Source organism: Artemia franciscana, unplaced genomic scaffold (genome assembly GCF_032884065.1).
Source record: "Artemia franciscana unplaced genomic scaffold, ASM3288406v1 PGA_scaffold_1179, whole genome shotgun sequence".
Taxonomy (NCBI): domain Eukaryota; kingdom Metazoa; phylum Arthropoda; class Branchiopoda; order Anostraca; family Artemiidae; genus Artemia; species Artemia franciscana.
The window spans coordinates 224,815-251,000 of record NW_027062617.1 but is presented as its reverse complement, the minus strand read 5'-3'; the positions used below and the strand labels follow the sequence as shown (position 1 = coordinate 251,000).

Sequence of the window (26,186 nt, the reverse complement as noted above, 5' to 3'; positions counted from 1 at the left end):
AACCCTAATGAAAGGGGTTTGGCCGACTCCCAAGGCGTGCATTAGCTAGTCTTTGAATTTGCCCACAATTTTAATTTATATTTGTTACACAGCGAATAGGCAAATAAACGAAGTGCTTTGTAGGTTACGAGTAGATAATTGGTTCACAAAATTGTTTTTGTTGTCAAGCCTTTTTATATTATTTGTAATATAACGGCACGCTCATTTAAATGAATTCTTATTATAATAGCGTGCAAATTAAGAAAACAATTCTTAATCTATAATGTCCAGAATATTTATAGATAACACATTTTGCATGCAGCCCCGCTATACTTTACCCCCCTCCCTCTAATGTGCAATTTATAGCCCAAATTATATATTTTCAACGCATTCAGCCACCGTTTGTTGTTTCGAAACTGGTTCTTGTTTCGTCACATTTGATTCAACTTACAGGTACACGAGTTGAAAAAACTAAGACGCATTCTGAGAATAGAAAGGAAATATGTAATTTGGGCTATATATGGGGTTGGGTGTAAAGTAAAGCAGGACTGCATGCAAAATGTGTTATCTATAAATATTCTGCATATTATAAAGTAAGAATTGTTTTCTTAGGATAGAAAATATGTAATTTGGAATATATATATTTGTATATGAGGGGGGGGGGTTAAAGTATAACAGGATTCCATGCAAAATGTGTTAACTATAATTATTCTGCATAGCCTATTATAAAATAAGAATTATTTTCTTAGGATAGAAAATATATAATTTGGACTGTATATTTGCACATTAGGGGGATTTGGGGTAAAGTAGAGTGATGCTGCATGAGAAATGTTTTAACTATGACTATCCTGCATATTATGAAGTAAGAATTGTTTTCTTAACATGTTTCCTTATCTCCAGGTAGCTATCTAGGCCAAAATTATAGACAAACATATAAAAATCATATAAGCATTTATAAGGAGATCGCATTGAAAGCTATTGATCCCTTAAGACGTGTTTTGTTTTAAACACGCTGATCTTAAAGGGGTTTTATAAGAAGCTTCTTCAGACATTTTTCTGACACCACACTGGTCTAAAATCCTACAAATTTCCGACTCCAACTAAAAAATCTGACAATGTTTCGTCATATAGGAATCTTTTCTTTTTCGAGACAAGATTTTACATTGTCTGTCCTTCGGCTCCTCCTACATCAATGGTAACATGTATTTTTACCCTTCCAAAAAAAAATATACATATATAAAATCGCACCTTATTCAGGCGCACTTTTATTCTTTTTTATCTCGTATATTTAAAAAAAAATTCATGTAAAATACGTTTTTTTTCTCAAATACAAAACAAAATTTCACCTTCTTTTTTAACTACTTTGAACGTACTCCTCTGCTGTCGTGTTGGCTTTTACAATATTGAGTGGTTTTAAGAGGGGAGCATTGACTTCTCAATTATAGGACACATGTCTCTTTCTTCTCGTGCCAGACTCGGCCTGCATAATTGAGATGAGGCTCACACTTTTGAGTGAGTTTCTATTATCTGTTTTAACATCTTTCGAGGTTCAAAGAACCGCTCCACAACAGCGTTCAAAAATGGTAAGATCAGAAGGCACTGGACAATGCCGACTATTGTGCTTAGTCAAAGGTTAGAGAATCTCTGAGTATTATTTGATGTTTTTATGGAAGTCACGTGACCCCAAGAATAAGAGACATCTGTCACATTTGGAAGATCAAAACCAGTATATTTCGCCATTCTTCTACTATCTTTCTTCCATTCTTCTTCCATCGAAGTCACGTGATGCCAAGAATCAGGGACATCTGTCACATTTGGAAGATCAAAACCATTATATTCCGCTATTCTTCTACTAATCTTTCTTCCATTCTTCTTCCGTAGAAGTCACGTTATGCCAAGAATCAGAGACATCTGTCACATTTGGAAGATCAAAAACCAGTATATTCCATCTACTATCTTTCTTCCATTCATCTTCTATGGAAGTTACGTGATGCCAAGAATCACAGACATCTGTCACATTTAGAAGATCAAAAACCAGTATATTCCACCATTTTTCTACTATCTTTCTTCCATCTCACGACCCAAATTACTTACTTCTTTTTGATGGGCTATTTTTTCGCATTTTTCAACGTTTTGAACCTGTAAGTGGCCATAGCAGCCTAGCTCTCCTTTGCTTTGTTGACAATAACAAGCCAAGTTGTTTGATCTTTCTTTTCTAATCTTATAATGACAAAAAGTCTCACCTTAACTTTGCTAAGATTAGATCCCAAATTAGCAGCAGCAGCAAAGGTATACATATGCAAATTTTCGCCTTTCTTAAGCTAATGATAGATTATTTTTTTTTTCTTCTGCAGTAAAAAAAAAAATCTACAATTGAAAATCGGGCAAATACCCGTTTTTACTGAAAATCCGATACGATTTTTTTCGAAAAGGGGGCCTAAAATCCGACGTAGTGGAAGAACTGAGCTTAATCTTCAAGTTCTAAGTGGAGGGTATCTTCTTTTGCAGGTAATCCCGTACCCGGTAGGACTTGTCCCAATGAAACATTGGGTTTGAAGCTTCTCGTAACGTCTTTTGAATTACCGCTTTCGCTTTTAGTATCTTAATTCGTTCCAATGGTGATTTGATTGATAGAGACAATGTCTCTTTGCGTGTGATAATCGCTCTCTGTCTCTTTTATATTTCTCATTTTTTTGTCTGTCACTTTATGTAAAGTTTGTATTATAGTTTTTGCCAATATAATTCTTGTTTGTAGAATATCCGTAAAATATGGTTAGGAAATTTATTTTACACATAAAAATAATCTTTGTACTGTTAAAAGAAGATTGGGAATGGGTTTATAATAAAATGCTAAACTATTACTGACAATATTGTAAGCAAAAGTTATTTTAAGCTTACAAGCTACCCTTGCGTTACATGTAAATAGAAAAAAAAAACTGGCAACGAGTTTTTAATAAAATGCTTAAATACTGCCTAAAATGTAATTGGTGTAATACAAGGGTGGCGTTCGTTTTAAAAAGTATAAAAGTAGTCAGATGTCGCTTAAAAATGTAAATTATTGCTCTTGTTTTTGTAGGAGGTTCCTGGGGTTCTGGCGGAGGAGGTCCCAGTTAGGACCCCCCTCCTCATCTCTGAAATTTTCTCCTACACGTACAAAAGTAACAAAAATACATGTAAAAAAAATTGTATACAGATATCTTGATAATCCCTGATTCTTTTTTGTAAACACCCCCACCAATGAAAAAAAAATCCTGGATCCGGCCCTGAGTGTTCCTGATTCGCGCGGTAATGGTACAAATGACAAAACGGTAATTTCAATTTTTATAGTCAGATTCTTACCCTGGATCGCACTGTCAAGTCCATTGTCTATATTCCTTTACCTGAGTTCAACTTGGGATCAAGCTAGTGTCTTTTGAAATTAGTGAAATACCTAACACCTTTTTCGGTATTTTTTAGCTCATTAAACAGAAAAAAGTTCTGAATTGGGTTCCCATATTCTATTGATATCAAAAACTACATTAAATCCAGTCAATGTTAATTAAAATTATTTGATTAGATTGAGTTTAAATAAGTAAACTGAAGTACTCGGAGAAGTTTTATTGGTCTTAAATTTGTATTTAATGGATATTCAGTTGAAAAAACAGAAATTTTTTAACGAAAAGGAAGTAACTTAAAACTTGACAAACAAAAATTATCCTAAATATAAGGGTGCCTTCCACCCCCCTCAGCCTCAATTATCAGCCTCAGCCGCTTAGCTCTTTTTCTTATCCCCGTTCTTCGAGAATGGACGGCTTCATCTTTAGTTTAATTGTTTTTAGACGTAATCAGTGCGTAAAACACTTGCGATTACCTACTTGTTACAATTATTGAAATTTAAAATGTTTTTAAAAAAAACAGTTCAAGTTTAGTGTAGAGAGTAGAGGGTGGTAGCCCCCTTCATATTTAGGATATTTTTGTTGGATTTTGAGTTTTAGTGTCGCTCTTTGCTTTCGTTTGAAAGAACTTATTTTTAATTGTTGAACTATCCTCTTTGTGCTATTAAATAAATAAAAAAGGTTTTTTAACTGAAAGTAAGGAGCGACATTAAAACTCAAAACAAACAGAAATTATTCCGTTTATAAAAGGGGTTTACCCCTCCTGAACGCCTGCCTCTTTACGCTAAAGTTTGACTCTTTCTCACAACTCTACTTTTTAAAACTATAAAAAACTGATACGCTGAAGAAGAAGTTGATTCGCTGAATCTGATGGTGTGATTTTTGTTAATATTCTATGACTTTTAGATGGTGTTTCCCCCTGTTTTCTAAAATAAGGCAAATTTTCTCAGGCTCGTAACTTTGGATGGGTAAGACTAAACTTGAAACTTATATATTTGAAATGAGCAATAAAATTCAATTCTTTTGATTTAACTATTTGTATCAAAACTCTGTTTTTGAGAGTTCGGTTACAATTGATCCGGGTCGCTCCTTACTACAGTTCGTTACCACGAACTGTTTGATTTTGATACAAAGTAAAAGAAGTGTTTCGCAACAAATAAAATTGTGTCCATATAACGCTCATCCGTTAAAATTGTAAACGTGTTTACTTCTAAACACACATATAAAAGCTATTCGTTACCACGAACTGTTTGATCGTTTCAAGGTTCTGTCGTAGTATTTTGACACTGCATGCACTCATCTGGGCTTATTTATTTTAACGATAAAGTCTCATGTTAAAAAAAAGCGTCCAATTAGTATAAACAACGAATGCCAAATTGTCTTGCAAAATTCGAAAATCTAGTTCCATGTTGATGTCAAAGAACTAATCGGAGGGTAAACAACCACTCTTTGAAGCTCCGCAATCCCAAATGGTGTCGATTGATCGAAAAGTTTAAAAAAAGACACTGTGTGACATGACTAAGGACAAGGGCCCAAATTGCGTTAAAAACCCATTTAAAACAGAGGCTTTATATATACATTTTAGCAACAAGAGTAAGATATGTTACGCATTCTGACGTTCAGATCTTACAAATAATTTAATCTGCATAATTACAGAGTCCTGGGACTAGAGTCATTTCCAATTTGAAAAATAAAATCGTATAGAACTTCTTTTGATTCGTAACTCCTTAAAGATCATTTAAGTAATGGTCTTAAAATGATGAGATTTTTGTCCAAAACAGAAAAAGTTAATTAGATTAATATGATTGCCCGTCAACTTTGGTTTTCAATGATTTTTGAGTTCATTAATCTCAAATAAATAGCTCATATCTTTATAGGAAAGATCTTTAATTTCAGAACGAAATGTAATATTAATGTAACCATCATAGGCAAGTACCTTTTCTATATATTTGATAACTATAGACATGAATGATAAAGTAAAAATAAAATGAGGGCGGTTAGGATTGTGCATAGGATTTTTTGGGGGATTTTTTCGGGTGGAGCACTTTTCCCTTCCTATGTGCATAACCAACGAAAACAATGCAATTCAATTAGTTGGTCCTAAGGAGGACACAGCTGGCTGAGACGTTACGTGTGCAATGGGAGTCAGTCAGACCCGGATTTACCAATAGATCTGGGTTTAGGGGCGCAACAAATTATCACTGAATGATTTTTTTTCTTAGCAAAATCTAGATTAGTATGATTTATCGTCGAAGTGCCAGGTGCACTTCGCCGCCGTGCTGCCTATTCACGGAAAAGTGATTTTAAAACAACACAGGAATTCCGTAGCCACTCTTGAACTGTCGGATGTTTCCCAAGAGTCGCAGGTGAGAGTTTAGTATCACCTCTCTCTTTCATTACTGTTGGCTCATCAGTTGCGTTCTGTTCAGCGCTTCCACTTTCCCCGAATTTTCGGGGATTCCTCCGAAAATTTCGCAAAAACAAAGCAGCATAAACGTTTGGGCATAGAAGCCTCAAAGCTTTAAATCCGTCCCTTGTGTCAGGGCCTCATTATAGTCTATGAGTATGGCTAGAGAGTGCTAGAATTGGTCCCTTATAATGAAGTTTTGGTTCCGGGAAGTTTCCTGTTTACACTTTTTCCGACATGAGGAATATTGAAATACTTTTTCCTTCTTAGTTTTAAAACCTGTGAATTATGAATTAGGGCTGAAAAACGAAACTGAAAGGCATGCTTTTAATTGGGTAAAAATGGAAAGAAAATTTATTTGGAGATTACATAATTTTGTATTTTGTTACTTACCTTAAGTATCTGCTTAAGGGCCCCAGACCAAACATCGTAAATGGGACTCGCTCTCTCAGGTTTTCTATGGCACTTGGTATTAACCAAGTGGCATATAGCGATCGCAAATTCTGTCGATCTGTCTGTCCCGGTTTTGCTACTTTAGGCACTTCCAGGTAAGCTAGGACGATGAAATTTGGCAGGCGTATCAGGAACCAGGCCAAATTAAATTAAAAATCTGGGGGGTGTTGGGGGACGGTTAAATCGGAAAAATTAGAAAAAAAGGAGGTATTTTTAACTTATGGACGGGTGATCGGATCTTAATGAATTTGATGTTGGAAGGATATCGTCTCAGAGCTCTTATTTTAATCCTGACCGGATCAGGTGACATTGGGGGGAGTTGGGGTGGGGAAACCTAAAGTCTTGGAAAATGCTTAGAGTGGAGGGATCGGGATGAAACTTGGTGGGAAAAACAAGCACAAGTCCTATATATGTGATTGACATAACCGGAACGGATCCGCTCTCTTTGGGGGAGTTTGAGGGGAGGGTTAATTCTGAAAAATTAGAAAAATGAGGTATTTTTAACTTATGAAGGAGTGATCGGATCTTATTGAAATTTGTTTCTTCAAAGGATATCGTGTCTCAGAGCTCTTATTTTAAATCCCGACCGTATCCGGTGACATTGGGGGGGGGGGGCCTAAAATATTAGAACACGCTTAGAGCCGAGGGATCAGGATGAAACTTAGTGGGGAAAATAGTCACAAGTCCTAGATACGTGATTGACATAATCGGAACGTATCCGCTCTTTTTTTTGGGGGGGGGGAGTGTTAATTCTGAAAAATTAGAAAAAATGAGGTATTTTTAGCTTACGAAGGAATAATCAGGTCTTACTGAAATTCGATGTTTGGGAGGAAATCGTGTCTCAGAGCTCTTATTTTAAATCCCGACCGGATCCAGTGGCATTGGAGGGAGTTGTGGGGGGACCTAAAATTTTGGAAAACGCTTATAGTGGAGGGATCGGGATAAGACTTGGTGGGAGAAATAAGCACAATTCCTAGATACATGATTGATATAACCGGATCCGCTCTCTTTGGAGGAGCTGGGGGGAAGGGTTAATTCTAAAACATTAAAAAAGAGGTGTTTTTAACTTATGAAGAAATGATCGGATCTTTTTGAAATTTCATATTTAGAAGGACCTTGTAACTCAGATCTCTTATTTTAAATCCCGACCGAACCCAGTGTCATGGGGGGGGGGAGCAGAAATCTTGGAAAACGCTTAAAGCGGAGAGATTAGGATGAAACTTGGTGGGAAGAATAAGCACAAGTCCAAGGTAAGTGGCTGACATAACCGGACCGTATCCGCTCTATTTGGTGGAGTTGGAGGGGGGGACTAATACGGAAAATCAGAAAAATGATGTATTTGTAACTTACCAACGGGTGATCAGATGTTAATGAAATTTGACATTTAGAAGGTTCTTGTCCTTTAGAACTCTCATTTTAAACCCCGACCAGATCCAGTGACATTGGGGGGGGGGGTGGAGCGGAAGACCGGAAATATTGGAAAACGCTTAGAGTGGAGAGATCGGGATGAAACTTGATGGGAAGAACAAGTTATAGATACGTGACTGACATAATTAGACATGATTGATATAATCCATTCTCTTTGGGGGAGCTGCGGGTTGTTAATTTGGAAAAATTGAGTATTTTTAACTTAAGAACGGATCTTAATGAAATTTTAATGTTTATAAGAAACTCATGTCTCAGAGCTCTTATTTCAAATCCAGACCAGATGTGTTGAGATTGGGGGGAGTTGGAGGGGGAAACCGGAAATCTTGGAAAACGCTTATAACTTTCGTAGATTCGTGATTGATGTAACCGGACTGGATCCACTCTCTTTGGGGGAGTTAGGGGGTGGGATTCAGTGCTTTAGCGAGTTTGGTGCTTCTGGACGTGCTGGGACGATGGAAATTCGCAGGTGTGTCAGAAAGCTGCACAAATTGACTTGATAAAGTCGTTTTCCCTGATTCGACCATCTGGGGGACTGAAGGGAGAGGAAAAATTGAGTTATTTTTAACTTAGGAGTGGGTGATCGGATCCTAATGGATTTTGACATTTAGAAGGACCTCGTGACTCAGAGCTCTTATTTTTAATCCCGGACCGGCATTAAGCCTCTGATTTTCCTTTTAAAGCAATCTATTGATTCTTAAAATTTTTAAAAAAGCTAAGAGCTCATGCCATATGAGCTCTTGGCTCTTCCAACCTCGTTCCAAATGTCATATGAGCTCTTAGCTTTTTTTTATGTGCATCTTTCAGTTTTGACGACCGATTATAGGCTAATTAAATATGACTATTTAAATTGGGCAATGGTAACATTTTCATTGACATTATGCACACATAAGTCAGTAAAAAAAGCAAATTGTGAAGAAGAGGCCAATCATCAATTAGTATAAGAGCCCCTGGATCCAAGATTCAGAAGAAGGGTTTGGGGCGCATGCCCCCAACCCCCTCAGAAGATCAGAAATTGTACTAAATTGGAGAGGCGAAAAACACGACGAGGGAGCCAAATTTTTATCAATGCCTCATATAAATTCTGCATCCATCTCTGCCAAGATGCCATCAAGATCCCAGCTTCAAATCCCTTCTTCTTCGTATTCAATTGCATTGAGACACAGTCCAGGTTAAGTACTAAGACCGGGGATTTTATTCGATAATTTAATGATGAAGCCAATGGACCTTTGTGACCTAAGCCTTGATTCAGTGAGGTGAGTTGTTCATATAATAATGCACACAGAAGATAGAAAAATATCTATTCTGTTAATTTCCAATTGAGTTTTATGTAGCAAGTAAGCATTTAGTTCTCGCATAAAGAAAGAAAACAATCAAAAATCGGGTTTTTTAGAGGCCAAATGAAAATACTGAAGAAAACGCAGAAAGCGAATATTTCGAGAGAACAGCCGCCTCATTCTTCTTCAGCGCGAACAAAATAATTTGATCAAGGAAAAAAAACAAGCATAGAAAGTACAACAAAACCAATGAAAAAAAGCGCCAAAAATTAATTAAAATTCAATAAAAGACCAAAAATGAAAAGTTTTAAAATCAAATACCTAACAAAGTATGAAATGAGTTATTCGCCAATATCCGCGATTTGCACAAAATCCAAACAAATTTTTGAACTTTTATTGAATTCTGTTAAATTTTTGGGCGTTTTTTTTTTCATTGGTTTTGTTGTACCATGAAGCCATGTTGTACCATGGCTTCTTTTACCCAAATATATCGGACCCCAATTTTGAGATAGTCATTTTGTTAAAAAACAGTCCAAATGTCAAATAAATATGGTGTTGTTAAATAAAATGTCAAATAAACAGCTGGGATGTTTCGGCATTGAAATGCACCCTTTGAGGTATCTCCTTCCCTCTGTAACTGCAAAACAAATAGAGCACCCCCTTGCAGAGGTTTAAGGGCCTTTTTAAGTTTTGTTTGTTGTCAATTGCTTACAGATAGTATTTGTTTTTGGAAAATATACGGACATTTTCCGCGGGGGGTGGGGATTGTTTGTGGGAACTTTTAGTGGGGAGAAAACGATCGATTTTTCAGTCCTTATTTTTCGTATTTAGTACTCAATAGTATAATTTAGGAAGGATTCTTAAAAAATTCGTTTGGGGCTCAATAAGAGCTGGGATGTTTCGGCATTAAAATGCACCCTTTGAGGTATCTTCCTCCCTCTGTAACTGCAAAACAAATAGAGCACCCCCTTGCAGAGGCTTAAGGGCCTTTTTAAGTTTTGTTTGTTGTCAATTGCTTACAGATAGTATTTGTTTTTGGAAAATATACGGACATTTTTTGCGGGGGACTTTTCTTAAGGGGGGGGGGGATTGTCTGGGGGAACTTTCAGTGGGGAGAAAAAAAATTTCAGCGGGAGTATTGCGAAATTATAACCATATTGGAGTATTTTTTTTTACTTCATGAACTATGAGTATGTGTATCCAAAGCTAGTTCAATGGACTTGGTCCACTTCGATTCTGAATTGCCTAAAGAATTAAAACTATTCAAAACTCAGTAGTTGACGCAATTCCTGTCTTTTGCAACAGAGTTTAGATCCAGACAAAATATGTTGAATTTTTCATTTATATAAAAAATCAACACAAAAATTTAAAAAAAACGCTATAGTCACGAAAGAATGATGTATGTAGATATGCAAATTCATGCCCTAGATATGCAAAAACATACGAATTCACTAAAATAAAATATTCATTTCCCAGTTCTTTTTTGCCAAAATTTAAAACACAAGAAAAAATTATTAGTAAAACTTTGCCTCATTTAAAACTTGGGATTTAGCTACATCAGATAAATCCCAGTCTGGTGCACCCGATTATCTGCTATTCTCTACTTTCTTCTTTATTTCTTTGAATCTTCTCTCTCACTCTTTCTCCCTCTTTTTTTTCTTCTGTTACAGCTTTGGTGAAACAATATGAAGTACCTTAAATAAATAATAAACGGTTCATGCTCTGGCGAAGAATATGAACGTTTTTAATTAATGTCGTTTTTTTAAAGATGAAATTAAAAATTCTAAGTCTAAACTTAATGCTAATCAGCCCAAAAATAAAAGTTTTGACTTAAAAAAAAATGTATATTAAAATGCACATTTTGATACTTCAATTTTGTTTTCAAATATTGACAAGGTAACTTTAAAATGGGCAGAGTTTAGTAACACGCATATTTGAATTTTACCATTGGTGTTGGTAGCAGACAATTTATCCAACATGAATTCCTAGGTACATGTTTGATTGAACATACTGCTTTTTGTTAACCGTTTTCAGAAGCATGGTCGAAAAATCTAGTCTTTATGGTATCCTAAAAACGTCAGCCAATCAAATGATCAACATCGGTCGGCCACTCACCAAATCCAATTAGAGGCTGATAAATCATGTATAACTTCAATGGTTTTCGAGTATGCAAAAACTCTAAAACCAAAAATTTCAAAAGAAAAACCCAAGAAATATTTACATACAAAAATATTTACAAGAATAGGTTAGGAAACACATATAAAACAAATTGGTCATGCTAATCCTAACGAAGGTTCAGGTAGTTTTAAGGGAATCAAGGCGATGAAAACACAACCAACAATTGAGGTCCACCATTCTTCGCTTTCTGCGCCATTTTACTACTGAGTATGAGATCTTGTAAATTGTGAGGCTTTGCAGAAGCTCCTCCTTTGAGCAACAATAAGCCGCTATCTATGGCACGCTCACTTAATTTTACTTTTACAAAGTCTAATCGACATCACAGTTTTTGCTCCTCCGACAAATCACTCCCAGATATTATCCCAGGAAGGCCTTCTACCTTTCCTGAACCAATACGAACAAACGTGTCTTGACTCGAGTCACCGTTGCGAGTTTCCATTTCGGTACTTTTTGCAGCATATTTTTGCGATTTCTCGCGTCTAACAGCGATTATCGCAACTGTTAGTAAAAGTAGTCCTCCAATTGCAAATAAACCGTAGCAGACACCGTTCTTTATAACTTCTGTCCCTTGGGTGGCCAATTTTAACTCTTGAGATACAGAGTCTGGTAGACCATCAATACCCTGAAAAGAAAAAAGATTAGTTTTGGTGTCAACTTGGGGTACTAGAATAGGCGTATCCTAGGATGCAGGATTAGCTATGTCATATACCTAAAACTAATATATATGTACAACGATAGATTTGTTTTACAAATTGAGGTGTAATACCAGTTTCTGTAGTGTCCCCCCCCCCAAGCCAAATGAAAAATGATGATATAGGCAGCCGAACTAGTTAAATTTCTAGTTAAGCTCATGGTTGTTATACCTAACTAATTTTATTTGAGATAAGAAAAGGGAGTTTTTTTAATACTATACCCCACCCCCGAATATTGGTACCCAAACTAATAAAATTCTTATTAGGCTTGTGGCTGTTATGTCAAACTGTCTTTGTTTGAGATGGAAGAAAAGAACATGAAAGAGATTTTCGTACTGTTTCTCCATCCCTCCTCAATGAAATGATCAATATTTCTGCCCAGGCTTGCTAGATTATATCTAAGCTCTTAGTTGTTAAACCTAACTATCTTGTTTGCGATGTGAAAACAGAGTAAGAAGTACCCCCCCTCCCCCAATGGAAAACAATGGATATTGGTACCAAAAATAGCCATATACTAGCTAAGCTCGTGGTTGTCGTGTCTATCTTTGGTTCAGATGAGAAAAGGGCATAAACAGTTTTAGTATTGTCCCCAATGAAGAAAGATGAATATTGCTACCCAGGCTAGTTAGATTCTAGCTAAGCTCGTGGTTGTTACCCCAAACTATCTTTGCTTGAGATGGGAGTAGAATATAATACCCTACAATACTCTTTATAATAAAACTCTAGTAATATTACTATCTCTACAATATTCTGAAAATAGAGATTTTTAGACTGCCACCTTATATTAATAAAGAAAATTGCTACCCAAACAAGTTTGATTCTAGCTAACCTCATTGTTTTTATACCTCCCTATCTTAGTGTGAGATAAGAAACGAGATTTGAAGAGGTTTTCGAACTATGCCTCCTCCCAATAAATGAGATGAATATTGGAGCCCAAACTAGTTAAATTCTAGCTAAGCTCATGGTTTAATGCCTATCTATCGTTGTTTGAGATAAGAACAGAGCATAAAACAGGTTTTTGCACTACGAACCCCCCCCCCCCCCCCCCCAAGCGAATAATGACGATTATTGGTATCGCAGCTAGTTCGATTCTAGCTAAGCTCGTTTTAATTATACCTAACCGTCTTTGTTTGAATAAAGAGAGTCAAAAAGATTTTGTAGTTCCCCCCCCCCCCTCTATGAAAATTATGATTATCAGTGCTACCGCTAGTTAGACTCTAGCAAAGCTCATGGTCTATATACCTAAGTATCTTTCTCTGAGATGAAAAAGAGGTACGCTATAAACAACAAGGACATTTTAAATAACTTTCCCGGTAATAATGGTCGATTTCTGTGCTGAAACCCCGAGTCTCTATGAAATCTGGTGTACCACATAAGAGCAATTGAAGTTGCACCTCCTTTTTATTCTCCGATTTAAACACGAAGATCGTAAATGAGCCCCCCTTTTGAGAAAACTACCACATATCAGTTGGATCCAAGTTTCTAGAGATAATACATTCCTGTTTGATAGCTGTTAAGTGAGTCACTGATTATTAATTGCTTCGCATTAAATGCTACGCTTTGTGGCAGAAAAATTAAGTTATAATTTGTATGCCAAGAGACCAAGCTTGACTGGTTGATTATTGTTCGTTTAATAAAGATTATTTGTAATAAGATGATTGTTTGTTTTCCAGGGCGAAAAAAACGATCAAGATAGGTCACGACTTTTAGAAAATTAAGAAAAACTTTAATTAATTTTAGAAAAACATTTTTCACATGGATTGAATTCACAATACCCACACTCTTAATGCCCTATTGATTTTTCTTTCTGCAGCGAATAAAATAAAATTGAGTAAAAATACTGCCTTTCTTATCACCGAGCGAAGCTTGGTTCACTCATACTTGCTATATAAAAACAATAAAAACCATGACTGGGTGGTGTTTTACTTAAGAGTGCCACATGATTAGGTTGTATTTTACTTAGAGTGTCACTTCTCTTGCCACACTATCTTGTTTTGCTGTAGCTTCTGACTGGTTCTAGGTGTTTACCCCCTGCGGAAAATACCCCCGCGGAGAATACCCCCTCGCCGAAAAAAAACCCTTGGAAAATATCCCCATGGAAAAAAGGCTTTCCAAATTTGAGAATTTTATTTTGAGTTTTTTTCCGTAGGGGGAAGGAATTTCGGTACTGACTCAAGTTTATGTTGTGTAGAACTCAAGAACAAACCGGTACCTTCGTTAGTTTCTTTCAGCTTAGCGTGAGACAAGACAAAGACAAGTGACAGAATAGATGGGAAATATGTAATTTTGGCTATATATTTGCACATAAGGGGGGGGGTTAAGGTATTTGGACAGTTTGAAGTCAGAAAACAATTCTTAGTTCATAATATGCAGAATAATTGTACCTAACACACTTTGCATGCAGACCCGCTATACTTTACCCCCCCCCCCCCGTAATGTGCAAATATATAGTCCAAATTGTTTTCTGAAAACCGGGTTGTTCTCGAGTTTTACACATCTTAAACTTGAGTGAGTTGCGCATAATACACAAGTACTTGAATATTTCGTGGGTTTCCCTGTGAGAGAAAGCCGGATTTCCCTGTATTATTTCAAAACTGTCAGAAATTATATATAAAAAACAAGTTTTTTTCAACTGAAAGTAAGGAGCAACATAACAACTTAAAGCGAACAGAAAGTATGACGTATATGAAAGGAGTTGCCCCTTCCACAAGACCTTGCTCTTTACGCTAAAGTTTTCACTTTTTGTCCTAATTCTTTAAGCAAGGTTCCTGAAACACAGTGGCCATTTAATTAGAATAATAAGCTTTGTTTTAAAATTCAAAAAAAAAAACTTTAGCGTAAAGAGCGAGGTCTTGAGGAGGAGGCAACCCCTTTCATATACGTGACAATTTCTGTTCGTTTTAAGTTTTGATGTTGCTCCTTACTTTCAGTTGAAAAACTTGTTTTTTTTAATTTAATTTCTGATCGTTTTTAAATAATACTGAGAAATCCGACTCTCTCTCCATGAAAAATTTCTGGTTCTTGTGCATTATACACCTCTCGCTGAAGTTTACGACGTGTAAAACTCGAGAACAAGCCGGTTTCTTCGTTAGTTTCTTCTTCACTATTCAAACAAATTTGGGCTATATATTTGCAAATTAGGGGGGAGGGTTAAAGTATAGCAGGTCTGTATGCAAAACGTGTTAGGTACAATTACCTAATGTGCAAATATATAGCTTAATTATATACTTCCCATCTATTCTTTCACTTGTCTTTGTCTTGTTTCACGCTAAACTGAAAGAAACTAACGAAGAAACCGGTTTGTTCTCGAGTTTTACACAGTGTAAAACTGATTGAGTGGCATATAACACACTAGTACCGAAAATCCTTTGCCAAATGGAAAATAAAAAAATCTCAAATAAAATTTTCAAATTTGGAAATCCTTATTTTCCACAAAGGGGGGGGGGTGTATTTTCCGCGGGGTAAAATCCTTTCCCAACGGAAAATAAAAAAATAAAGCTCAAATAAAATTTCCAAATTTAGAAATCCTTATTTTCCACGAAGGGGAGGGGGGGTATTTCCTACGGGGATTATTGTCCGCGGGGTGGGTATTTTCCAGGGGGTATTTTCTGCGAGGGTAAACGCCAGCCACCCTTCTGACTAGACTTTCCCTAATTCAATTTAACAGTTCGGTTTATTCCTTTTTTATGCAATCATAGATTTGGAGATTGAAGTCGACAATATAAACTTCTGTTTTTAAATTAAAAAATAACGAAATCAATCTCTCCCTGGCTCCATTGCCCAAGAAATATATCTATAATCAATATTAATTGAGTAATTGAGTACCAATAAGCTAATGTCTAATCATTTCGATTAATTTAAAACCAGAATTCAAATTGCAATGCCGCTTGATCATCACCGCTTGTCCAAAATTTATTAACTGTATAAACTATAAAATTTATTCCATAAAATTTGTTCCAATTATATCCCAAATTTTCATCGAAATAACCACGACTGGGTTTAAGCTAGACCTAAAACTGTATTAAATTGCCTTAAAAAAGAGATATATAGCAGAAAACAGCGAATTTTTTTTTTTTCTTAATCTAAATCAGACGGTTCGTGGTAACGAGCTGTAGGTAAGGACCTACTTGGCTCAATAGTAACCGAAACTCTAAAAACAAAATTTTTGTATCAATAGATATGTCAAAGAATGGGCTCATTATGCTGATGCCAAATATATAAGATTCATCAAGTTTGGTGGTATCCATCGACAGCTACGAGTCTGAGAAAATTTGCCTGATTTTTGAAAAAGAACAACCCCTTTGAAACAACCCCTAAAATTCAAGGAATCTTAATGAAAGCCACGCCGTGAGGTTCGGCGTATAAGAGAACCCTACTGTCGAAGTTTCAAGCTCCTATATACAAAAATGTGGAATTTTGCTTTTTTTTTGCCAGAAAAAATATCAAGGATACGTGATAATTTGTTTGTTTTTTCCCCAGAGGTGATCGTTTCGAACTAATGGTCTTAGAAGATCGGAAAAGGCACATTCGAACAGAAAATAAAAGTTAGTGTCCTTTTGAAGGTCAGCTGCGGGTAATTTATAAGACAATGAGGAGGAGCGTGCGTAGCTGTGTTGGCCTCAGGCGGCTTGGTGCTGCAGTGAGTTATTAGTAGTAGTAGTAGTAGTAATATGTTGTTCTACATACATTTTGCGCGAGAGCAGACCAGCAAAGCCAGTTGTTTTGCAAGGAAGATTTCCCTTTTTCTAAATGTTTAAAAATAAGCAAAGACAATTTGGCATCAAACAGTTCCAGGTTCGAACTCCTTCTACAACTTTAGCGTGCCTTGAGCGCAAAATAAGATGAAGGAATTCCCGTGATTCCGGGGATCCCCTGCAGCCAAGCTGTTGTCCCGGTTACGCAGACAAGAAGGGCTATAGGCAAAAGAAGAGGCTTTTGGGCTTCAGTGACTTCAGTTCAAAAAAAATTAGGACGGGGGAAAATTTACTTTTCGATATCTAGGAGGTGCAAATTTATACTTTTTCAATTCTTTTTTTTTTTAGTCGCTGAATGAAAATGCAAAAAAATGACATTTTTAAGGGGAAAACCCGAAAAAGGGTATTTTTCAAAATATAGAATCCTAAACAAAATCTAGCCCCCCCCCCGGATTGCCGCAACTGTTGGGTAATTTTTTGTACTTCAATTGTCTAAATCCTCGTTCTCATGTGTGTTTAGCTATACACTATCTGAGCTGAAAAAAAAAACCAGAGCTGAAAAAAAAAAAAAAAAATCATGAGTCTGATGTAAGTTCGAAGCATAGACGTATTATATATAAATAAATATTTACAAAGTTTAAACTAAAGCATCGATGATTCAAAGAATTATAGTCCCGAAGAATGTACTTACACTTTCGAACCAGAAAACTGGAAAAATAATTGGTGGAACCCCAACCATCTGTTGAATATCTTCTATTTCGGGGATCATTAAATTGATTTGTATTCTTCCTTTAGCAGCTATGCCAATACCCATTTTCTATAAAGAAAAAAATATATCAAAATAAAAACAATAATAATCACGATATTATTTATATGGATGTAACTGATTTTTTACTCTGTATTCGTCTCATGAAGGGTTGGGGGCTTTAACTTTTTTTTTCTTTTGCCCCGTAGACATCTTATGACACTTTCCTAATACCGATATTTAGCTGGCACTAATTTGGGCTAATCAGAATTTTTCGAAGAATATTTTAGCCAATAAGAAAAGTCTACAAAATATCTGATTTGCTTAAATTGGTGCTGGTTAAAGCTCGGTATGACTTAAGTCCTATTGTTAAGTCCCCGCAGTCCTTGAAGCAAGGTTCTAAGTTATGCAATTTGCCCTTTGTTTACATATAGGTTTTATTATTGGAAAATGGTTTTTTTGGTCCTGTGTCTCCAAGAAGCTCAAGGGTATTACGGTGAAACTTTCAGGGAACGTTGAGGGAGGTGTCGAACTAAATCAAAATTCGCTGTTTGTATTCTGGTTGTCAAAAGTGCGCATCAGCAGTATCTCAGGAACTGCTTAGGATAAACCCTCTCAAGGCATGTTAAGGGGGATGTTGAAATAAACAAAAACACTATGTGTGTACGACTGCTGTGCCTGCTATTACTACGATTATTTCTACTCCTACTACGAACTTTTCAGTGTAGCCTTTAACCCTGTGATTTCATAATGTATTCCCTGCAAAATAATAGGATGACAATAAACAGCTTTTGCTTGGACCTTTTTAATCAGACTATTTATACTAGAGGTACAAAATAAAACGATGAGTGCATTGATATTGCTATTCAGGATAATTTCTAGCTTTAGCAATGGTTTCGGGGGGATTCCAATCCAGGTAGGCATTTTTTTGTACAACTAAGAAGTTTGTAAGACAGGATTTTTGCAAGATTGCCAAAATGAAAGGTCGAAGAAGAGCATTTATCGGTCACTATTTGCAGAAGTGTCTGGAATCATTCTGACCAAAGTGAGGACCGTTCTCATCAATCTCGCTAAGGGTTATTCACGTCCACCCCATCAATTTTATAACCCCTATTTACCAGAAAAATACAAGATAGCAACGACAAAGAACTAAAATAAAGATAACTCAGTGCTACCCTCCCCCCCCCCCCTGATACCATAATTGTTGTCAGATGTACGCATTTAAATTAAGAATATAGCCCTTATTTACTGAAAGATAAATCATTGAAAAATAAATTGAACTCACCGGTTGTACGTCCATATAGAATTCATGCTTTTCCTTTTCAGGGGCCAAGCCTATTACTTCTTCCAGCAGTTTTTCGTCAGCATTGTAAAAATGTGGAAAAGACACAGCAATTGGTGCACCTGTAAGTAAAACAATTAAATATATATTAATTTAATTTTCTTCCTTTGTCATTTCTTTATATATATATTATTAGGCGTCCTTTTCGCAAATTTTAATAATTTTTTTTCTTCGTCTGCACTAAAAACAGAATCAGGTGAGGGGCACTCCTCTCCCATCCCCCGAAATTTAAAATTTTGTTGAATTTGTGGGCATTTCAAATATAAAAAATTATCAAATAAATTTTTTATTGCCCCCTCCAATTTTTTTTTTGGATAACCCTAATAAAAGAACATTCCTGTGTGCGTGTATGGTCCACACCACCTGATGCTTTTATGATGGAATTTTTCACGTAATTCTTTTTCGTGGCAAAATAATTATTTGAGAGCAAAAACTTAAAGTAGAAATGCAAGTTATGAAATATGTGTTACCTTTTTTACTTCCTTGAAGTTATTTTATCCGCATTATCAAGTTTCTTCTTTTTATTCTTCTTTGAAGGTGCAGTTGTTTTATGAAATCGAAATATTGTTAATTTTTGAATTTTTACGGGCGTTATGAAATATGTGTTACCTTTTTTACTTTCCATAAAGTTATTTTATCCGCATTATCAAGTTTATTCGTTTTATTGTACTTGGTCTTTTTCTTTTAATCTCCATCACGTGATGGTTCTAGGATAGGAAAAAAAATTTCTGTGAATGAGTGAGAATTTTAAGTCATTCTATATTTTTTTTTGTTTTTTGTAACAATGAAATTAAAGCAATAAAATAAAGGATGATTGAGAGTTGACAATGTAGTCTCAGATTATTGACACTTACGCAGACATCACACTCCCAGCAAAATACATGGGCCGACGTGTTCCATAATTACATTGGCTATCTAAACGAAACTCACCCGCGCAATGTCATTGAATTGGATTGAACAACGCCAATCCGGCGCTTGGATTGGGTAACGCTCCACTCGCACAATGTCATTGGAAATCGTCAACCTTTAGGATGGGGATGGCAAATCATCTGATCGGATATTTTGAGATTTGCAAGAATGTTGAAATGAGATATCTGGTGAAACCCAATAGATAATCCGTGATTTAGTAAAACACAAATAATATGCATAAAGGCTCACTCAAGGCACTTTGGGTCTTATCAAAATAAAACTTCATCGCATGGAGCATTTTTATGGATCTATTGAAGTACCGAGGACAGTGAAAATGAATTCTGATCGGTTGAACTGGCTAGCTGGAAACTTGCAAAGTCCTTTATATCTTAAAAGATCAGGAAAAAAACGAGAATTCAGTTTTTAATAGAAAACCCCTCCATATCCAGTTATGCAGTCTTTGGTAGTAGTGGGTGTCAAAAAAAAAAAAAAAACAAAAAAAAAACTGGACGTAAAATAAGCAACCAATAAGTTCAAAAACAAATAGAAACAAGCATCTTAAGAAGACGCAGATTTTCTGTAAAGGTGCAGTTGTTTTACGAAATCGAAATATTGTTAATGTTTTAATTTTTACGGGCGAAAAGCGTTGTCAAGTTTAACTTTTTAGTTTTATTTATTCACTTTTGAGGTTCAACGTGGCAACGCTTTGAAAAATGTGATACTACCCAAAACATTTCATTTTAATTTTAGAACTGAATCGGGATTGTCAGTACAAATAGACCTATGATAAGTCCAAGGAGCAAAAAGGTTTTAATTACTATATCCTTGGCACTTGAAAATTTTGGGCAATTCAGAAATAAATAAACGAGAAAGTTTCGTGAGAAAAGTTTCCTTCCAAGGGAAACGTCATTTTAAAACGCGGCTGGACACGTAACCCAGGGTTCGATACCAGCTACCGACTTATTTTTAAGGAATTTAACTGATTCAACACTTCAACTGTGTGCAAGCCGCTGCCACTATTCACAATGAGACTTCTCTAGCAGTGGATCATACAATTTATCTGATTGGTTAGTTGACTATTTCAGATAGACAATTTTCACCGTAGGTTTAACAGTTATTTTGCCCTGTAGTGGGGCAGTGGGAATGATCTTTGCTTGGTAATTAGCGACCCTGATTTCGAACGTAGCAGCAGCAAACCTAGTACATGGCCCAATATTCAGTTCTAGGGATAAGATTATGCCACAACAATTCTTTGTCGTTGTTTTTAACTAGATTTTGTATGCAATCTTCTAAAGCTAATTAGTCAAATTCGTGGCATCGTCTGTTTCTTAAATTCTCACTCAATATTCAAAATTTCAAATTTCAAGGAACAATGTTCTTGAAGATTCATCTTTCCAATATCGACTGAGGATTCCCTTTCCCATTAGCACTCAAAACTCAGCTCCTGTAGTGGCGCAATAGGTTTGATCTCTGCTATGTAATACGGACCCAAAGTTCGAACTCAGCTGCAACAACCCACTTCAGGGCCCCGAATTTGATTTCGGTGATGAGATTGTGCTAAACCGTCTCCATAATAGCCCAAACAAGAAGAAGAAGAAGACGGTTATTTTCTATATGGCTAAGGTTTTATAATAAAGCGCTCAAATTTGCTCTTCTACGCTAAATTCCAAAAAAACTTCAAATAAACTGAACTCCTCTGCTGCCTCTGGTTAGCTCTAGAAATTAGCTGAGTCTCGTTTTCTATTTGAGGCAAGCCTACGACCTGAAAATGCACCCGCGGCAGCGCAAGACCGGGTTTACTGGAGAAGGATACTGTCTGCTCTCTCAAAGATGGCACCAGCTTAGCAGGCGAATTAAGCAAAGTAAGCAACCAGGCAAGTTATAAATGGATCTTGTGCTCAAAAAAAGTATTGAGAGGTTGCCAAAGATAGTCCTTGTCGGACAACCGTCTATGGCCAAACTAAAAGTAGGCCGCCCCCAAATAGGGTGGGAGGATATTGTAAGAAAAGAGTTAAGAAATGGGAACTTCTTGCGAGGGTGTAAAGAGGGATGATTTGAATAGATTGGGATGGAGGAGCGTGCGTAGCTGTGTTGGCTCAGGCGGCTTTGTGCTGCACAAGATTAATTAGTGGTAAGATTCGAAACTATAGCGAATAGATAAAGTATAGTTAAAAACAAATTTAGAACCAACTAAAATCTTATCCTGAAATAACAAAATACGAATAAATCAAATTTACGCCGAAAAAGTGTTCCCGTAATTTGTAATCGTTATTAGAATCTTAGGCTAGTTATTACACAGATTTATATATTTGAAGAAGAAGACTATATAAAATTAATTTTCGCATTCAGCACAATCGGTTACATCAGAACCGATAATCTGCTTGCTGATCAAGGTGTTGTCTAAGATAATTTGTGAACGTTATTAGAATCTTAGGCTAGTTACTACACAGACTTATATATTTGTGTCTGATTCCTCCTGGCATAAGTAGTTCTTTTATCCCAATCCGAAGCAAAGCAAGAGTTACAACGTGGGTATAAGACTTATTTAAGATAACATTAAAATAATTAATTTTATGATTTTGCTCGGTAATACTAGATGGCGTCGTTGTATTTCTAGCAAACTTGAATTTCTTATTATCTGTTTGGCTTCTTATCTCTTATTTATTTCAGTTATTTCCTGTACGCTTTACTTTTGATAAATAGTCACAAATTTAACACTTTGATATTAAAGAAGGTTGTGGTTGAACCGGACACTCTCAATTACCCTAACACCTACTCGTTAAACATTCTACAAAATTAGTGAGAGTACCCGTCTAACCTTCCGTGTCTCAAGGAAGAATTCCTAGTTTGGTTGATTGAACCTTTCAAAATTTAAACTGCAAAAACTGTTTTAGATATTTTTTCTGGCACTTGATTTATTTTACTTTTTAAAAGTAACTGTTTTTAAATAAAAATAAAGTATTTATTTTTTAAAAGTAATTTATTTTTCTGGCAAAAATAATTTTTTTAAAATAAAAATAAAGCATAATACCAGAAAGTTCTTCGCTTATTTCGTTCAGTTCTCTTGACATCTATACAATTGAGAAAAGCAACGCTCTATACCTCATCTATAATGTTCTGGTCAAGATGGCTTTCTCTTTTGAATCGTAATGGGAAGGCGGGGGGTGATCCGGACTATTTTATTCGGGTTGAATCGGACGGATTACTCTATTTCTTTGCTTACCACCGTATTCTTTTAGAAATATGCAGAAAGTATAGACGAAAGTCGCTGGGAAACACGGTTTACAGTAGAAAAATTTGAGAGAGGCAGTCCGAGCACATTTGAAAGGGAGGATGCCAATCAGAGCGACTGCGTTTCACTTCAAATTCAGAAGTTTCCTTTATGATTAGCTGAAGAGGGCAAAAGATGGTATAACCAGTAGAGGAGATTAGCCTGAAGTGGATATCGGTACTTACTAAACTTAAAACTTTTTCACATGCTAACCAGCGGTCTGCGTTGCGTAGGTACCGATCTCCTGATTCGATGCCTTCAGCTGGGAGTGCAATGTGTGCTTGGGGGAAAATCATCCAACGCTTCCCGTGTTTTCCCCCCAGATTTTTCCAGATACCTATTCAGAGCTGGGTCGACTTTGGCTAAGCTTACAGGGTCACACCATTGACCCCGTTCCAAACCAGATATCAGCGACACCAGGACTCGAACCCATAACCTCAGGGTTTTAAGTCTGGACCGCTAAACATTAGGCTAGGATGGCTTGATACAATATCGATAAAGAATCTATTTGAAAAAGTGATTTTAGCTATTATTGAGTTTTTTTTGTGGGGGTTGGAGTGGTTTGTTCCTGGATGAAGAGGTGGGGACTTGTAAGGATGTTTTTTTGGTAGGGGCCACGGTTGTATCGAGAAGTGGAGGGAGAGCCATAGTGCGTATTTATTTTTGAGGTGATATGGGACTCAGCATGCAGTTTTTGCATAGAGATGAGAGATTAAGTATGTTATGACTGTTATAATTTTTTTTTTAATAAACCCGAATGAACTGAAAAACTGGATATCGATACGGCAATCAGAAAAGTTGAGAAGCGTCTAGAGCAAAATCGGCTGGTCTTTTGTCAAAACATCAAGGATGAATCACGCAATCGGCAGGCCTTTCCGAAGAAACAAACAAGTAAAGGACATGAGCGACTATTTTGTCAAACCATCAAGGATGAATCACGGTCTTACCTCAAATGATGTTCAAAAGTCGGCCTTTCAATATAATGTTGCGAATGAAATTGAAAACTGACCAACTTCGACAGAACGGGGAAGTATTTCAAAAGACAAGCTGACTGCTTTTTCAAAAAGGCACTCCACTATCTCACTTCTTACACCTGAGCCCACTAGTCCAGCCAGGGTAAGAGCTTCAACAAAGCATTCATTTCAAATCTGTTTGATAATCTACTTGATCTCTATGGCACGCATAAATTCATACCTGTCTGCATTTGGAATATCAGTGAGACTAGCATCCCTATGGTTCTGGAACTTCCAAGAGTTGTGGCACAAACAGGAGTTAAAAAGGTACAACAGACCGTCCCTGCTGAGAGTGGAGAAAACGAGACTTTAGTTTGCTTCATCAATACAACTGGCAGACTGATCCTGCCAGTTTTTATTCTCCAACAAAAACAATAAAATACAGCCTGAGATGGTACAGAGGGGTCTTGTTGGTTCCCTCGGGTTCACACACCCGTCTCACTGGCTGAACGATGAGACTGTTTTTTTTTTTTTGCTCTACAACACTTATGGAAGCATTGCGAAGGACAATCCTCATCTTCTTTTATTTAATAATCACGATAGTCACCTTGATCCGAGATATATTTCTTTTTACAAAGAAAACGATATTGTCCTTCTAACTTTTCCACCACACTGTTCCTATCGACACCAACCTCTAGACATTGGTGTTCTTCGTCCTTTCAAGAGTGGTCTCAAGTTTAAATTCAATGAATGGCTGCAGTTGAATCCTGGATAAAGTGTGTCTGTTCACCTGATGGATGAACCTTGCCTTACACCCAACCCAGAAAAGATATATCCGGCCAATATCACTTCTTATTTAAAAAAAGATGGAATATGGCCTTTGGATATCCCCGTTATATCTAAAATATTTACTATACAAATACTTGTAATACTTATTCGAACGATTATCCCAGAAAATACTAAATCCTCAAAATTGCCTAAAAGTTTGAAGGAGGGAGGGGCATAAACAAATCCACCTAAATATAAAGGCATAGTTCCTTACATACGAAGTGTGCTAACGAGTGCCGCGATTTCTTGGCGGAGCTATAAATTAATCGAAGGCATAATTGAATCGAATCGATTCAATCATTGAATCGAAGGTATAATTTTTGCACGACGAATATATTTCCGTCAGTTATAGAAGCAGTTATAAACAAATCCATTTTGTTCTGAAATATTCACTCGAACTAAAAAAGAAAAAAAGTAACTTACCATAATTACATATGCTTACATTAAAGACTCCACGAGGTAAGCTACATCCTTCCTCTGGGCAGTAGCAGTCATGCTCTGGTACCATACTAGGCGGGTCAAAAACATTATCAGGTGGACTAAATTTATATGCCTCAACACCATTTCTCTCAACCTTTCCTCGGTAAGTCAAGGGTATTGGTCTACACAGCTCTGGATTGAACATTTCAAGCGTGGTATTTTTACTGACATCGGGAGGGAAAGCAGTGCCATCTGTTCCGTTTATCATGTTACACGAATCTGTTTTCCAGAAATTCAGTCGACTTTGATTATTCCATGTATGAACGGTAGCATATTTAGTTATGTCATTACGTCCCGTGTATACAGTGTAAAGCCCAGATGCGGGGGTGTCATTTTTCTGTAAGAAAAGAGGTATGAGAATAGGGTCGTATCCAATATCTTGTTCGAGGGGGGGGGGGACGTGTCGAACAAAAATGTGGCGGGGTTCAAACCAAGTACCCGCCCCTGGAGAGGGCCATGAATAAGAATAATACATTCCTGAAAAGTATTAAGCTGATGAGTGCCCTGTGATTAACAATATTAAGAGTCAGAACTAAGAAGAGGGGAAAATGCGAGAGAAACATTGTCAACAATTCCTCAGAGCATGCGCTTTTCAATACCAAAAAGATCATTCCGGGAGAAAGCTTTAAAATTATTTTGTTTTCTCCTTTATTTTTACTTAAGATAAAATTTTAAAAACACGTTTTTTCGACTTAAAGTAAGGCGCAACATTAAAACTTAAAACGAACAGAAATTGTTTCGTATTTGAAGGGTTACTTCCCCATAGCACCTCGCTCTTTACGCTAAATGTTTAATACTTCAAAAAAAAACTTCTTAATGTTCTAATTAAACGAACATAGTATTTCAGGAGTCGTTCTTAAAAGGTTGGGACAGAATCTAAACTTTAACGTAAAGAGCGAAGAGTTGTGGAGGAGTAACCCCCTCATACACGTAATAATTTCTGTTCCCTTTAAGTTCTAATGTTACGTCTTACTTTCAGTTGAAAAAAATGTTTTTTTCTTTAATTTCTGATCGTTTTTTAAATAGTGCCAGGAAATCTGGCTACTCCTCCAAGGAAAAATTCCTCCTCCCCAAGAATTTATTCTCTAGACAATTCAATCCTCGTGAATATTAACCCCGGACTATTACCCCTAATATCTCCACACGTAAAATTGAGATGGAAAAGAGAAAGCAAGACAT

General features: G+C 36.4%; 1 protein-coding gene across 3 annotated transcripts in view; it reads right to left on the bottom strand.

The window, feature by feature from the left end:
• Positions 1-10,239: 10,239 nt before the first annotated feature.
• Positions 10,240-26,186, bottom strand: part of LOC136041204 (lysosome membrane protein 2-like) — a 177,554-nt gene continuing 161,607 nt past the window's right edge. For all 3 annotated transcript variants that reach the window (XM_065725778.1, XM_065725779.1, XM_065725781.1), the window contains 4 exons: positions 24,951-25,344; positions 18,510-18,628; positions 17,171-17,296; positions 10,240-11,715 (listed from right to left, as the gene is read on the bottom strand). In XM_065725778.1, the coding sequence (XP_065581850.1) occupies positions 11,413-11,715; positions 17,171-17,296; positions 18,510-18,628; positions 24,951-25,344 (942 nt within the window). In that variant the 3' untranslated portion in view covers positions 10,240-11,412. The remainder of the gene's footprint in view (positions 11,716-17,170; positions 17,297-18,509; positions 18,629-24,950; positions 25,345-26,186) is intronic.